Genomic DNA, 15,855 nt, shown 5'->3' with positions numbered 1-15,855 from the left:
GTTTGATGGGACAGTGCAGAGGGAGCTTTACTCTGTATCTAACCCTGTACCTGACCCTGGGAGTGTTTGATGGGACAGTGCAGAGGGAGCTTTACTCTGTATCTAACCCTGTACCTGCCCTGGGAGTGTTTGATGGGACAGTGCAGAGGGAGCTTTACTCTGTATCTAACCCTGTACCTGCCCTGGGAGTGTTTGATGGGACAGTGCAGAGGGAGCTTTACTCTGTATCTAACCCTGTACCTGACCCTGGGAGTGTTTGATGGGACAGTGTAGAGGGAGCTTTACTCTGTATCTAACCCTGTACCTGCCCTGGGAGTGTTTGATGGGACGGTGTAGAGGGAGCTTTACTCTGTATCTAACCCTGTACCTGCCCTGGGAGTGTTTGATGGGACAGTGTAGAGGGAGCTTTACTCTGTATCTAACCCTGTACCTGCCCTGGGAGTGTTTGATGGGACAGTGTAGAGGGAGCTTTACTCTGTATCTAACCCTGTACCTGCCCCTGGGAGTGTTTGATGGGACGGTGTAGAGGGAGCTTTACTCTGTATCTAACCCTGTACCTGCCCTGGGAGTGTTTGATGGGACAGTGTAGAGGGAGCTTTACTCTGTATCTAACCCTGTACCTGCCCTGGGAGTGTTTGACGGGACAGTGTAGAGGGAGCTTTACTCTGCATCTAACCCTGTACCTGCCCCTGGGAGTGTTTGATGGGACAGTGTAGAGGGAGCTTTACTCTGTATCTAACCCTGTACCTGCCCTGGGAGTGTTTGACGGGACAGTGTAGAGGGAGCTTTACTCTGTATCTAACCCTGTACCTGCCCCTGGGAGTGTTTGATGGGACAGTGTGGAGGGAGCTTTACTCTGTATCTAACCCTGTACCTGCCCCTGGGAGTGTTTGATGGGACGGTGTGGAGGGAGCTTTACTCTGTATCTAACCCTGTACCTGCCCTGGGTGTGTTTGATGGGACAGTGTAGAGGGAGCTTTACTCTGTATCTAACCCTGTACCTGACCCCGGGAGTGTTTGATGGGACAGTGCAGAGGGAGCTTTACTCTGTATCTAACCCTGTACCTGCCCTGGGAGTGTTTGATGGGACAGTGTAGAGGGAGCTTTACTCTGTATCTAACCCTGTACCTGCCCTGGGAGTGTTTGATGGGACAGTGTAGAGGGAGCTTTACTCTGTATCTAACCCTGTACCTGCCCTGGGAGTGTTTGATGGGACAGTGTAGAGGGAGCTTTCCTCTGTACCTAACCCTGTACCTGCCCTGGGAGTGTTTGATGGGACAGTGTAGAGGGAGCTTTACTCTGTATCTAACCCTGTACCTGCCCTGGGAGTGTTTGATGGGACGGTGTAGAGGGAGCTTTACTCTGTATCTAACCCTGTACCTGCCCTGGGAGTGTTTGATGGGACAGTGTAGAGGGAGCTTTACTCTGTATCTAACCCTGTACCTGCCCTGGGAGTGTTTGACGGGACAGTGTAGAGGGAGCTTTACTCTGTATCTAACCCTGTACCTGCCCCTGGGAGTGTTTGATGGGACAGTGTAGAGGGAGCTTTACTCTGTATCTGACCCTGTACCTGCCCTGGGAGTGTTTGATGGGACAGTGTAGAGGGAGCTTTACTCTGTATCTAACCCTGTACCTGCCCTGGGAGTGTTTGATGGGACAGTGTGGAGGGAGCTTTACTCTGTATCTAACCCTGTACCTGCCCCTGGGAGTGTTTGATGGGACGGTGTAGAGGGAGCTTTCCTCTGTATCTATCCCTGTACCTGCCCTGGGAGTGTTTGATGGGACGGTGTAGAGGGAGCTTTACTCTGTATCTAACCCTGTACCTGCCCTGGGTGTGTTTGATGGGACAGTGTCGAGGGAGCTTTACTCTGCATCTAACCCTGTACCTGACCCCGGGAGTGTTTGATGGGACAGTGTAGAGGGAGCTTTACTCTGTATCTAACCCTGTACCTGCCCTGGGAGTGTTTGATGGGACAGTGTAGAGGGAGCTTTACTCTGTATCTAACCCTGTACCTGACCCCGGGAGTGTTTGATGGGACAGTGCAGAGGGAGCTTTACTCTGTATCTAACCCTGTACCTGACCCCGGGAGTGTTTGATGGGACAGTGCAGAGGGAGCTTTACTCTGTATCTAACCCTGTACCTGCCCTGGGAGTGTTTGATGGGACAGTGTAGAGGGAGCTTTACTCTGTATCTAACCCTGTACCTGCCCTGGGAGTGTTTGATGGGACAGTGTAGAGGGAGCTTTCCTCTGTACCTAACCCTGTACCTGCCCTGGGAGTGTTTGATGGGACAGTGTAGAGGGAGCTTTACTCTGTATCTCACCCTGTACCTGCCCTGGGAGTGTTTGATGGGACGGTGTAGAGGGAGCTTTACTCTGTATCTAACCCTGTACCTGCCCTGGGAGTGTTTGATGGGACAGTGTAGAGGGAGCTTTACTCTGTACCTAACCCTGTACCTGCCCTGGGAGTGTTTGATGGGACAGTGTAGAGGGAGCTTTACTCTGTATCTAACCCTGTACCTGCCCTGGGAGTGTTTGATGGGACGGTGTAGAGGGAGCTTTACTCTGTATCTAACCCTGTACCTGCCCTGGGAGTGTTTGATGGGACAGTGTAGAGGGAGCTTTACTCTGTATCTAACCCTGTACCTGCCCTGGGAGTGTTTGACGGGACAGTGTAGAGGGAGCTTTACTCTGTACCTAACCCTGTACCTGCCCTGGGAGTGTTTGATGGGACAGTGTAGAGGGAGCTTTACTCTGTATCTAACCCTGTACCTGCCCTGGGAGTGTTTGATGGGACGGTGTAGAGGGAGCTTTACTCTGTATCTAACCCTGTACCTGCCCTGGGAGTGTTTGATGGGACAGTGTAGAGGGAGCTTTACTCTGTATCTAACCCTGTACCTGCCCTGGGAGTGTTTGACGGGACAGTGTAGAGGGAGCTTTACTCTGCATCTAACCCTGTACCTGCCCCTGGGAGTGTTTGATGGGACAGTGTAGAGGGAGCTTTACTCTGTATCTAACCCTGTACCTGCCCTGGGAGTGTTTGATGGGACAGTGCAGAGGGAGCTTTACTCTGTATCTAACCCTGTTCCTGCCCTGGGAGTGTTTGATGGGACAGTGTAGAGGGAGCTTTACTCTGTATCTAACCCTGTACCTGCCCTGGGAGTGTTTGATGGGACAGTGTAGAGGGAGCTTTACTCTGTATCTAACCCTGTACCTGCCCTGGGAGTGTTTGATGGGACAGTGTAGAGGGAGCTTTACTCTGTATCTAACCCTGTACCTGCCCTGGGAGTGTTTGATGGGACAGTGCAGAGGGAGCTTTACTCTGTATCTAACCCTGTACCTGACCCTGGGAGTGTTTGATGGGACAGTGCAGAGGGAGCTTTACTCTGTATCTAACCCTGTACCTGCCCTGGGAGTGTTTGATGGGACAGTGCAGAGGGAGCTTTACTCTGTATCTGACCCTGTACCTGCCCTGGGAGTGTTTGACGGGACAGTGTAGAGGGAGCTTTACTCTGTATCTAACCCTGTACCTGCCCCTGGGAGTGTTTGATGGGACAGTGTAGAGGGAGCTTTACTCTGTATCTACCCCCCTAACCTGCCCTGGGAGTGTTTGATGGGACAGTGTAGAGGGAGCTTTACTCTGTATCTAACCCTGTACCTGCCCCTGGGAGTGTTTGATGGGACAGTGTAGAGGGAGCTTTACTCTGTATCTAACCCTGTACATGCCCTGGGAGTGTTTGATGGGACGGTGCAGAGGGAGCTTTACTCTGTATCTAACCCTGTACCTGCCCTGGGAGTGTTTGACGGGACAGTGTAGAGGGAGCTTTACTCTGTATCTAACCCTGTACCTGCCCCTGGGAGTGTTTGATGGGACAGTGTGGAGGGAGCTTTACTCTGTATCTAACCCTGTACCTGCCCCTGGGAGTGTTTGATGGGACAGTGTAGAGGGAGCTTTACTCTGTATCTAACCCTGTACCTGCCCCTGGGAGTGTTTGATGGGACAGTGTAGAGGGAGCTTTACTCTGTATCTCACCCCCTAACCTGCCCTGGGAGTGTTTGACGGGACAGTGTAGAGGGAGCTTTACTCTGTATCTAACCCTGTACCTGCCCTGGGAGTGTTTGATGGGACGGTGCAGAGGGAGCTTTACTCTGTATCGAACCCTGTACCTGCCCTGGGAGTGTTTGATGGGACGGTGTAGAGGGAGCTTTACTCTGTATCTAACCCTGTACCTGCCCTGGGAGTGTTTGATGGGACGGTGTAGAGGGAGCTTTACTCTGTATCTAACCCTGTACCTGCCCTGGGTGTGTTTGATGGGACAGTGTCGAGGGAGCTTTACTCTGCATCTAACCCTGTACCTGACCCCGGGAGTGTTTGATGGGACAGTGTAGAGGGAGCTTTACTCTGTATCTAACCCTGTACCTGCCCTGGGAGTGTTTGATGGGACAGTGTAGAGGGAGCTTTACTCTGTATCTAACCCTGTACCTGCCCTGGGAGTGTTTGATGGGACAGTGTAGAGGGAGCTTTACTCTGTATCTAACCGTGTACCTGCCCTGGGAGTGTTTGATGGGACAGTGTAGAGGGAGCTTTACTCTGTACCTAACCCTGTACCTGCCCTGGGAGTGTTTGATGGGACAGTGTAGAGGGAGCTTTACTCTGTATCTAACCCTGTACCTGCCCTGGGAGTGTTTGATGGGACGGTGTAGAGGGAGCTTTACTCTGTATCTAACCCTGTACCTGCCCTGGGAGTGTTTGATGGGACAGTGTAGAGGGAGCTTTACTCTGTATCTAACCCTGTACCTGCCCTGGGAGTGTTTGACGGGACAGTGTAGAGGGAGCTTTACTCTGTATCTAACCCTGTACCTGCCCCTGGGAGTGTTTGATGGGACAGTGTAGAGGGAGCTTTACTCTGTATCTAACCCTGTACCTGCCCTGGGAGTGTTTGACGGGACAGTGTAGAGGGAGCTTTACTCTGTATCTAACCCTGTACCTGCCCTGGGAGTGTTTGATGGGACAGTGTAGAGGGAGCTTTACTCTGTATCTAACCCTGTACCTGCCCTGGGAGTGTTTGATGGGACAGTGTAGAGGGAGCTTTACTCTGTATCTAACCCTGTACCTGCCCTGGGAGTGTTTGATGGGACAGTGTGGAGGGAGCTTTACTCTGTATCTAACCCTGTACCTGCCCTGGGAGTGTTTGATGGGACAGTGCAGAGGGAGCTTTACTCTGTATCTAACCCTGTACCTGCCCTGGGAGTGTTTGATGGGACAGTGCAGAGGGAGCTTTACTCTGTATCTAACCCTGTACCTGCCCTGGGAGTGTTTGATGGGACAGTGCAGAGGGAGCTTTACTCTGTATCTAACCCTGTACCTGACCCTGGGAGTGTTTGATGGGACAGTGTAGAGGGAGCTTTACTCTGTATCTAACCCTGTACCTGCCCCTGGGAGTGTTTGATGGGACAGTGTAGAGGGAGCTTTACTCTGTATCTAACCCTGTACCTGCCCCTGGGAGTGTTTGATGGGACGGTGTAGAGGGAGCTTTACTCTGTATCTAACCCTGTACCTGCCCTGGGAGTGTTTGACGGGACAGTGTCGAGGGAGCTTTACTCTGTATCTAACCCTGTACCTGCCCCTGGGAGTGTTTGATGGGACAGTGTAGAGGGAGCTTTACTCTGTATCTAACCCTGTACCTGCCCTGGGAGTGTTTGACGGGACAGTGTAGAGGGAGCTTTACTCTGTATCTAACCCTGTACCTGCCCCTGGGAGTGTTTGATGGGACGGTGTAGAGGGAGCTTTACTCTGTATCTAACCCTGTACCTGCCCTGGGTGTGTTTGATGGGACAGTGTAGAGGGAGCTTTACTCTGTATCTAACCCTGTACCTGACCCCGGGAGTGTTTGATGGGACAGTGTAGAGGGAGCTTTACTCTGTATCTAACCCTGTACCTGCCCTGGGAGTGTTTGATGGGACAGTGTAGAGGGAGCTTTACTCTGTATCTAACCCTGTACCTGCCCCTGGGAGTGTTTGATGGGACAGTGTAGAGGGAGCTTTACTCTGTATCTAACCCTGTACCTGCCCCTGGGAGTGTTTGATGGGACAGTGTAGAGGGAGCTTTACTCTGTATCTAACCCCCTAACCTGCCCTGGGAGTGTTTGATGGGACAGTGTAGAGGGAGCTTTACTCTGTATCCAACCCTGTACCTGCCCCTGGGAGTGTTTGATGGGACAGTGTAGAGGGAGCTTTACTCTGTATCTAACCCTGTACATGCCCTGGGAGTGTTTGATGGGACGGTGCAGAGGGAGCTTTACTCTGTATCTAACCCTGTACATGCCCTGGGAGTGTTTGATGGGACGGTGCAGAGGGAGCTTTACTCTGTATCCAACCCTGTACCTGCCCCTGGGAGTGTTTGATGGGACAGTGCAGAGGGAGCTTTACTCTGTATCTAACCCGTGATGTACCTGCCCTGGGAGTGTTTGATGGGACAGTGTGGAGGGAGCTTTACTCTGTATCTAACCCTGTACCTGCCCTGGGAGTGTTTGACGGGACAGTGTAGAGGGAGCTTTACTCTGTATCTAACCCTGTCCCTGCCCTGGGAGTGTTTGACGGGACAGTGTAGAGGGAGCTTTACTCTGTATCTAACCCTGTACCTGCCCCTGGGAGTGTTTGATGGGACAGTGTGGAGGGAGCTTTACTCTGTATCTAACCCTGTACCTGCCCCTGGGAGTGTTTGATGGGACAGTGTGGAGGGAGCTTTACTCTGTATCTAACCCTGTACCTGCCCCTGGGAGTGTTTGATGGGACAGTGTAGAGGGAGCTTTACTCTGTATCTCACCCCCTAACCTGCCCTGGGAGTGTTTGATGGGACAGTGTAGAGGGAGCTTTACTCTGTATCTAACCCTGTACCTGCCCTGGGAGTGTTTGATGGGACGGTGCAGAGGGAGCTTTACTCTGTATCTAACCCTGTACCTGCCCTGGGAGTGTTTGACGGGACAGTGTAGAGGGAGCTTTACTCTGTATCTAACCCTGTACCTGCCCTGGGAGTGTTTGACGGGACAGTGTAGAGGGAGCTTTACTCTGTATCTAACCCTGTACCTGCCCCTGGGAGTGTTTGATGGGACAGTGTAGAGGGAGCTTTACTCTGTATCGAACCCTGTACCTGCCCTGGGAGTGTTTGATGGGACGGTGCAGAGGGAGCTTTACTCTGTATCGAACCCTGTACCTGCCCTGGGAGTGTTTGATGGGACAGTGTAGAGGGAGCTTTACTCTGTATCTAACCCTGTACCTGCCCCGGGAGTGTTTGACGGGACAGTGTAGACGTGGGTAACTAACGCAGATTGTTTTAACGATTCCAGGCAAGAGAAAGAGTTGTGGATAAAAGCCAAGTATGTGGAGAAGAGATTCCTGAGAAAAGTTCCATCTCCTGATTCCTGCTCAGGTAACATCACAAGAGAGAGGGACTGAGAGACACCAGTCAGTGTACAGATATCTCCCTGAGAGAGAGAGAGGACTGAGAGACACCAGTCAGTGTACAGATATCTCCCTGAGAGAGAGAGGGGACTGAGAGACACCAGTCGGTGTACAGATATCTCCCTGAGAGAGAGGGACTGAGAGACACCAGTCAGTGTACAGATATCTCCCTGAGAGAGAGGGACTGAGAGACACCAGTCAGTGTACAGATATCTCCCTGAGGGAGAGGGACTGAGAGACACCGGTCAGTGTACAGATATCTCCCTGAGAGAGAGGGGACTGAGAGACACCGGTCAGTGTACAGATATCTCCCTGAGAGAGAGAGGACTGAGAGACACCAGTCAGTGTACAGATATCTCCCTGAGAGAGAGGGGACTGAGAGACACCGGTCAGTGTACAGATATCTCCCTGAGAGAGGGGGGACTGAGAGACACCAGTCAGTGTACAGATATCTCCCTGAGAGAGAGAGGGGACTGAGAGACACCAGTCAGTGTACAGATAACTCCCTGAGAGAGAGAGGACTGAGAGACACCAGTCAGTGTACAGATATCTCCCTGAGAGAGAGGGGACTGAGAGACACCAGTCAGTGTACAGATATCTCCCTGAGAGAGAGGGGACTGAGAGACACCAGTCAGTGTACAGATAACTCCCTGAGAGAGAGGACTGAGAGACACCAGTCAGTGTACAGATATCTCCCTGAGAGAGAGGGGACTGAGAGACACCAGTCAGTGTACAGATATCTCCCTGAGAGAGAGGGGACTGAGAGACACCAGTCAGTGTACAGTTATCTCCCTGAGAGAGAGGGGACTGAGAGACACCAGTGAGTGTACAGATATCTCCCTGAGAGAGAGGGGACTGAGAGACACCAGTCAGTGTACAGATATCTCCCTGAGAGAGGGGAGACTGAGAGACACCAGTCAGTGTACAGATATCTCCCTGAGAGAGAGGGGACTGAGAGACACCGGTCAGTGTACAGATATCTCCCTGAGAGAGAGAGGACTGAGAGACACCAGTCAGTGTACAGATATCTCCCTGAGAGAGAGGGGACTGAGAGACACCGGTCAGTGTACAGATATCTCCCTGAGAGAGGGGGGACTGAGAGACACCAGTCAGTGTACAGATATCTCCCTGAGAGAGAGGGGACTGAGAGACACCAGTCAGTGTACAGATATCTCCCTGAGAGAGAGGGGACTGAGAGACACCAGTCAGTGTACAGATATCTCCCTGAGAGAGAGGGGACTGAGAGACACTAGTCAGTGTACAGATATCTCCCTGAGAGAGAGGGGACTGAGAGACACCAGTCAGTGTACAGATATCTCCCCGAGAGAGAGGGGACTGAGAGACACCAGTCAGTGTACAGATATCTCCCTGAGAGAGAGAGGGACTGAGAGACACCAGTCAGTGTACAGATATCTCCCTGAGAGAGAGGGGACTGAGAGACACCAGTCAGTGTACAGATATCTCCCTGAGGGAGAGGGACTGAGAGACACCAGTCAGTGTACAGATATCTCCCTGAGAGAGAGGGGACTGAGAGACACCAGTCAGTGTACAGATATCTCCCTGAGAAAGAGGGGACTGAGAGACACCAGTCAGTGTACAGATATCTCCCTGAGAGAGAGGGGACTGAGAGACACCAGTCAGTGTACAGATATCTCCCTGAGAGAGAGGGGACTGAGAGACACCAGTCAGTGTACAGATATCTCCCTGAGAGAGAGGGGACTGAGAGACACTAGTCAGTGTACAGATATCTCCCTGAGAGAGAGGGGACTGAGAGACACCAGTCAGTGTACAGATATCTCCCCGAGAGAGAGGGGACTGAGAGACACCAGTCAGTGTACAGATATCTCCCTGAGAGAGAGAGGGACTGAGAGACACCAGTCAGTGTACAGATATCTCCCTGAGAGAGAGGGGACTGAGAGACACCAGTCAGTGTACAGATATCTCCCTGAGGGAGAGGGACTGAGAGACACCAGTCAGTGTACAGATATCTCCCTGAGAGAGAGGGGACTGAGAGACACCAGTCAGTGTACAGATATCTCCCTGAGAGAGAGGGACTGAGAGACACCAGTCAGTGTACAGATATCTCCCTGAGAGAGAGGGGACTGAGAGACACCAGTCAGTGTACAGATATCTCCCTGAGAGAGAGGGGACTGAGAGACAGCAGTCAGTGACGAGAACCGATGAGAGTGACTCTTTCCCCTTCTCCCGCCCTGTCCAGGGACTGCGATGATTCACGACGGAAGTGAACAATCAGGGGACTTGCCCCTGGTCCCAGGAGACCTGACCCTGTATCATGCCGCTGGAAAAGGTGATCTATCCGAAATGTGCCAGGCCCTGGCAGGAGGAGCTGGCATCAACCGGGCCAACAGCGAAGAGGGGGGCCGCACGCCGCTGATCGCGGCCGCCAGCGGGGTAAGTTCCGGGGCGCGACGCACCCCACGGTCGAATGGCCGGCGGCGGGGTTCTGTGTTTTTTTTTTAATCGTCCGATTGTCTGGTGGAGGGAGGGACAGAGGGAACGAAAGCGAGAGAGAGAGAGAGCGATGGAAGGAAAGAGAGAGAGGCGGAGAGAAGGAAAGAGGGAAAGAACGAGAGAAGGGAACGAGGGAGAGAAAGTGAGAGAAAGTGGGAGAGAGAGAAAGTGAATGAAGGAAACGGAAAGAGAGAGAGAGAGAAGGGGAGAGAGAAGGAGAGAGAGAAGGAGAGAAAGAGCAAGACAGAGAAGAAGAATAAAGAGAGAGAGAAAGGAAGAAGGAGAGAGAGGGAAGGAAGGAAAGAAAGTTTTGTTAAACTTGTACAGAACCTCGGTTGGACCACACTTGGAGCACTGTGCACGGTTCTGGTCTCCATATATCTTGGTTAGACCACACTTGGAGCACTGCGCACAGTTCTGGTCTCCATATACCTTGGTTAGACCACACTTGGAGCACTGTGCACAGTTCTGGTCTCCATATATCTTGGTTAGACCACACTCGGAGCACTGTGCACAGTTCTGGTCTCCATATACCTTGGTTAGACCACACTTGGAGCACTGTGCACAGTTCTGGTCTCCATATACCTTGGTTAGACCACACTCGGAGCACTGTGCACAGTTCTGGTCTCCATATACCTTGGTTAGACCACACTTGGAGCACTGTGCACAGTTCTGGTCTCCATATACCTTGGTTAGACCACACTTGGAGCACTGTGCACAGTTCTGGTCTCCATGTTAGTTAATATGCAAAATTAAAGCACATGGGATTGGGGGGAATATCCTGGCATGGATTGAGAATTGGTTAACAGACAGGAAACAGAGAGTAGGAGTAAATGGGTCTTTTTCTGTGTGGCAGGCAGTGACTAGTGGGGTACCGCAGGGATCAGTGCTTGGGCCCCAGCTGTTCGCAATATATATCAACGATTTGGATGAGGGAACCAAATGTAATATTTCCGAGTTTGCTGACGACACAAAACCAGGTGGGATTGTGAGTTGTGAGGAGGGTGCAAAGAGGCTTCAAGTTGAGTGAGTGGGCAAGAACATGGCAGATGGATAGATGGGAAATTGTCCACTTTCGTGGGAAAAACAGAAAGGCAGAGTATTATCTGAATGGTGATAGATTGGGAAAAGGGGAGGTGCAATGAGACCTGGGTGTCCTTGTACACCAGTCACTGAAAGCAAACATACAGGTGCAGCAAGCAGTTAGGAAGGCGAATGGTATGTTGGCCTTCATTGCAAGAGGATTTGAGAACAGGAGCAGGGATGTCTTACTGCAGTTATACAGGGCCTTGGTGAGACCACACCTGGAGGATTAGGCGCAGTTTTGGTCTCCTTACCTAAGAAAGGATGTCCTTGCCATAGAGGGAAGGTTCACCAGACTGATCCCTGGGATGGCGGGGTTGTCCCATGAGGAGAGATTGGGTCGACTCGGCCTGTATTCACTCGAGTTTAGAAGAACGAGAGGGGATCTCATCGAAACGTATAAAATTCTGACAAGGTGGATGTTTATCCCTGGCTGGAGAGTCTGGATCCAGGGGTCAGAGTCTCAGGAGAAGGGGTCGGCCATCCGAGACTGAGATGAGGAGAAATTTCTTCACTCAGAGGGTGGTGAACCTGTGGAATTCTCTACCACAGAAGGCAGTGGAGGCCCAGTCACTGAATATATTCAAGAAGGAGCTGGATAGATTTCTAGACACAGAAGGCGTCAAGGGGAGAGAACGGGAATATGGTGTTGAGATAGAGGGTCGGTCATGATCATATTGAATGGGGGAGCAGGCTCGAAGGGCCGAATGGCCGACTCCTGCTCCTATTTCCTATGTTTCTAAACTTCTTCACCCAGAGAGCGGTGGGAATGTGGAACTCGCTCCCACAAGGAGTAGTCGAGGGGAATAGTGGAGATGGATTTAAGGGGGGAAGCTGGATAGACACATGAGGGAGAAAGGGATGGAAGGATATGGGGAGAGGGGGGAGATGGAGGAGGGGAGGGAGGAGGCTCGTGTGGAGCATAAACACCGGGATAGACCTGTTGGGCCGAATGGCCCGTTTCTGTGCTGTTAATTCGATGTAAAAGCATGGCCCTCGCCCCCCCTCCCGATTTCTGTAACCTCCTCCAGCCCCCTACAAACCCTCCGAGATCTCTGCATGGCCCTCGCCCCCCCCTCCCTATCTCTGTAACCTCCTCCAGCCCCCGACAAACCCTCCGAGATCTCTGCATGGCCCTCGCCCCCCCCTCCCTATCTCTGTAACCTCCTCCAGCCCCCTACAAACCCTCCGAGATCTCTGCATGGCCCTCGCCCCCCTCCCTATCTCTGTAACCTCCTCCAGCCCCCTACAAACCCTCCGAGATCTCTCCATGGCCCTCGCCCCCCTCCCTATCTCTGTAACCTCCTCCAGCCCCCTACAAACCCTCCGAGATCTCCTCATGGCCCTCGCCCCCCTCCCGATCTCTGTAACCTCCTCCAGCCCCCAACAAACCCTCCGAGATCTCTGCATGGCCCTCGCCCCCCCCTCCCTATCTCTGTAACCTCCTCCAGCCCCCTACAAACCCTCCGAGATCTCTGCATGGCCCTCGCCCCCCCTCCCTATCTCTGTAACCTCCTCCAGCCCCCTACAAACCCTCCGCGATCTCTGCATGGCCCTCGCCCCCCCTCCCTATCTCTGTAACCTCCTCCAGCCCCCTACAAACCCTCCGAGATCTCTGCATGGCCCTCGCCCCCCCTCCCTATCTCTGTAACCTCCTCCAGCCCCCTACAAACCCTCCGAGATCTCTGCACGGCCCTCGCCCCCCCCCCTCCCTATCTCTGTAACCTCCTCCAGCCCCCTACAAACCCTCCGAGATCTCTACATGGCCCTCGCCCTCGCCCCCCCTCCAGCCCCCTACAAACCCTCTGAGATCTCTGAGCTCCTCCAATCCTGGTCTCTGGCGCATCCCTCGATTTTAATCGCTCCACCATTGGCGGCCGTGCCTTCAGCTGCCTCGGGCCCTGAGCTCTGGAATTCCCTCCCTAAACCTCTCCGCCTCTCTCTCCCCCTCTAAGACGCTCCTTAAAACTTCTTTGACTGTCTTCAGATCTCATGTTTTGTCGTTAAGGGACCTGTCCAAGTTCCACACTAATGGATATTCTCCGGCTGCGTTTCTCCGCAGGGCTCCCTGACGGCCTGCGAGTTCCTGCTGCAGAACGGAGCCAACATCAACCACAGGGACGCGCGAGGTCAGGGCGCGATTCACGTGGCCACACACGCCGGACACACAGGGTAAGGACGAGAGACCGGGCCCCTCTCAGCCTCGAATCCCCACACGCACATGCACATGCACACGCACAGGGCAGGAAGGGTTTCGGGTGATTTTTTTTCCCCTCGCGACGCCCCACAGAGTCGAATATCCGGCCGACGCGCACCGCCCGAGCTGTGGAATGGGGAGGGAGGCCTCCGACCGGGGCGACCCTGTACCCGACCTCCACGCCCCCGTCCAACGAGAGTCAGCAATCGCAGAAAGAAGAACAGAAGCATTGGTGTTGGACGTCCTCTCCCCATCCAATTTGCGGCCCACTCCAATGCCGTGTTTTGTTTTTCTCTCTCTCTCTCTCTCCAGCCCCGTCTGCCTGTTGCTCAAGAGGGGAGCCAATCAGTACGCAGTGGACGAGAAGGGGCAAGACCCCCTCAGCATTGCCGTGGCAACAGCGAACGCTGACATCGTCACTCTGTAAGTACCAGAACATCACCCCCCGTCAATAATAGATCATCACTGTCAATAATAGACCATCACACTGTCAATAATAGATCATCACCCCGTCAATAATAGATCATCACCGTCAATAATAGACCATCACCCCGTCAATAATAGACCATCACCGTCAATAATAGACCATCACCGTCAATAATAGACCATCACCCCGTCAATAATAGATCATCACCGTCAATAATAGACCATCACCGTCAATAATAGACCATCACCGTCAATAATAGACCATCACCGTCAATAATAGACCATCACCCCGTCAATAATAGACCATCACCGTCAATAATAGACCATCACCGTCAATAATAGACCATCACCGTCAATAATAGACCATCACCGTCAATAATAGATCATCACCCCGTCAATAATAGATCATCACCCCGTCAATAATAGACCATCACCCCGTCAATAATAGACCATCACCCCGTCAATAATAGACCATCACCCCGTCAATAATAGACCATCACCCCGTCAATAATAGATCATCACCCTCAATAATAGACCATCACCGTCAATAATAGACCATCACCGTCAATAATAGACCATCACCGTCAATAATAGACCATCACCGTCAATAATAGACCATCACCGTCAATAATAGATCATCACCGTCAATAATAGACCATCACCGTCAATAATAGATCATCACCGTCAATAATAGATCATCACCGTCAATAATAGACCATCACCGTCAATAATAGACCATCACCGTCAATAATAGATCATCACCGTCAATAATAGATCATCACCGTCAATAATAGACCATCACCCCGTCAATAATAGACCATCACCCCGTCAATAATAGACCATCACCCCGTCAATAATAGACCATCACCCCGTCAATAATAGATCATCACCGTCAATAATAGATCATCACCCTCAATAATAGACCATCACCCCGTCAATAATAGATCATCACCGTCAATAATAGACCATCACCGTCAATAATAGATCATCACCCCGTCAATAATAGATCATCACCCCGTCAATAATAGATCATCACCCCGTCAATAATAGATCATCACCCGTCAATAATAGACCATCACCGTCAATAATAGATCATCACCGTCAATAATAGATCATCACCGTCAATAATAGACCATCACCGTCAATAATAGACCATCACCCCGTCAATAATAGATCATCACCCCGTCAATAATAGATCATCACCGTCAATAATAGATCATCACCCCGTCAATAATAGACCATCACCGTCAATAATAGACCATCACCGTCAATAATAGACCATCACCGTCAATAATAGACCATCACCGTCAATAATAGATCATCACCGTCAATAATAGACCATCACCGTCAATAATAGATCATCACCGTCAATAATAGACCATCACTGTCAATAATAGACCATCACCCCGTCAATAATAGACCATCACCGTCAATAATAGACCATCACCGTCAATAATAGACCATCACCCGTCAATAATAGACCATCACCCCGTCAATAATAGATCATCACCGTCAATAATAGATCATCACCGTCAATAATAGACCATCACCCGTCAATAATAGATCATCACCGTCAATAATAGACCATCACCGTCAATAATAGACCATCACCGTCAATAATAGATCATCACCCGTCAATAATAGATCATCACCGTCAATAATAGACCATCACCCCGTCAATAATAGATCATCACCCGTCAATAATAGATCATCACCGTCAATAATAGACCATCACCGTCAATAATAGATCATCACCGTCAATAATAGATCATCACCCGTCAATAATAGACCATCACCGTCAATAATAGACCATCACCGTCAATAATAGATCATCACCGTCAATAATAGATCATCACCCGTCAATAATAGACCATCACCGTCAATAATAGACCATCACCGTCAATAATAGATCATCACCGTCAATAATAGATCATCACCGTCAATAATAGACCATCACCGTCAATAATAGACCATCACCGTCAATAATAGATCATCACCCGTCAATAATAGACCATCACCGTCAATAATAGATCATCACCGTCAATAATAGATCATCACCGTCAATAATAGACCATCACCCCGTCAATAATAGACCATCACCCCGTCAATAATAGATCATCACCCCGTCAATAATAGACCATCACCGTCAATAATAGATCATCACCGTCAATAATAGATCATCACCGTCAATAATAGACCATCACCGTCAATAAATAA

General features: G+C 51.1%; 1 protein-coding gene across 1 annotated transcript in view; it reads left to right on the top strand.

Annotated features, from left to right (window-relative positions):
• LOC137308698 (arf-GAP with coiled-coil, ANK repeat and PH domain-containing protein 2-like) overlaps positions 1-13,639 on the top strand; it is a 33,671-nt gene extending 20,032 nt beyond the window's left edge. The window contains exons 11-14 of the mRNA XM_067977260.1: positions 7,346-7,428; positions 9,679-9,872; positions 13,078-13,187; positions 13,525-13,639. Coding sequence (XP_067833361.1) covers positions 7,346-7,428; positions 9,679-9,872; positions 13,078-13,187; positions 13,525-13,639 — 502 coding nt within the window. The remainder of the gene's footprint in view (positions 1-7,345; positions 7,429-9,678; positions 9,873-13,077; positions 13,188-13,524) is intronic.
• Positions 13,640-15,855: the final 2,216 nt, after the last annotated feature.

The sequence above is a fragment of the Heptranchias perlo genome, unplaced genomic scaffold (assembly GCF_035084215.1).
Source record: "Heptranchias perlo isolate sHepPer1 unplaced genomic scaffold, sHepPer1.hap1 HAP1_SCAFFOLD_1377, whole genome shotgun sequence".
Lineage (NCBI taxonomy): Eukaryota > Metazoa > Chordata > Chondrichthyes > Hexanchiformes > Hexanchidae > Heptranchias > Heptranchias perlo.
This window is presented reverse-complemented; position numbering and strand designations above follow the sequence as displayed.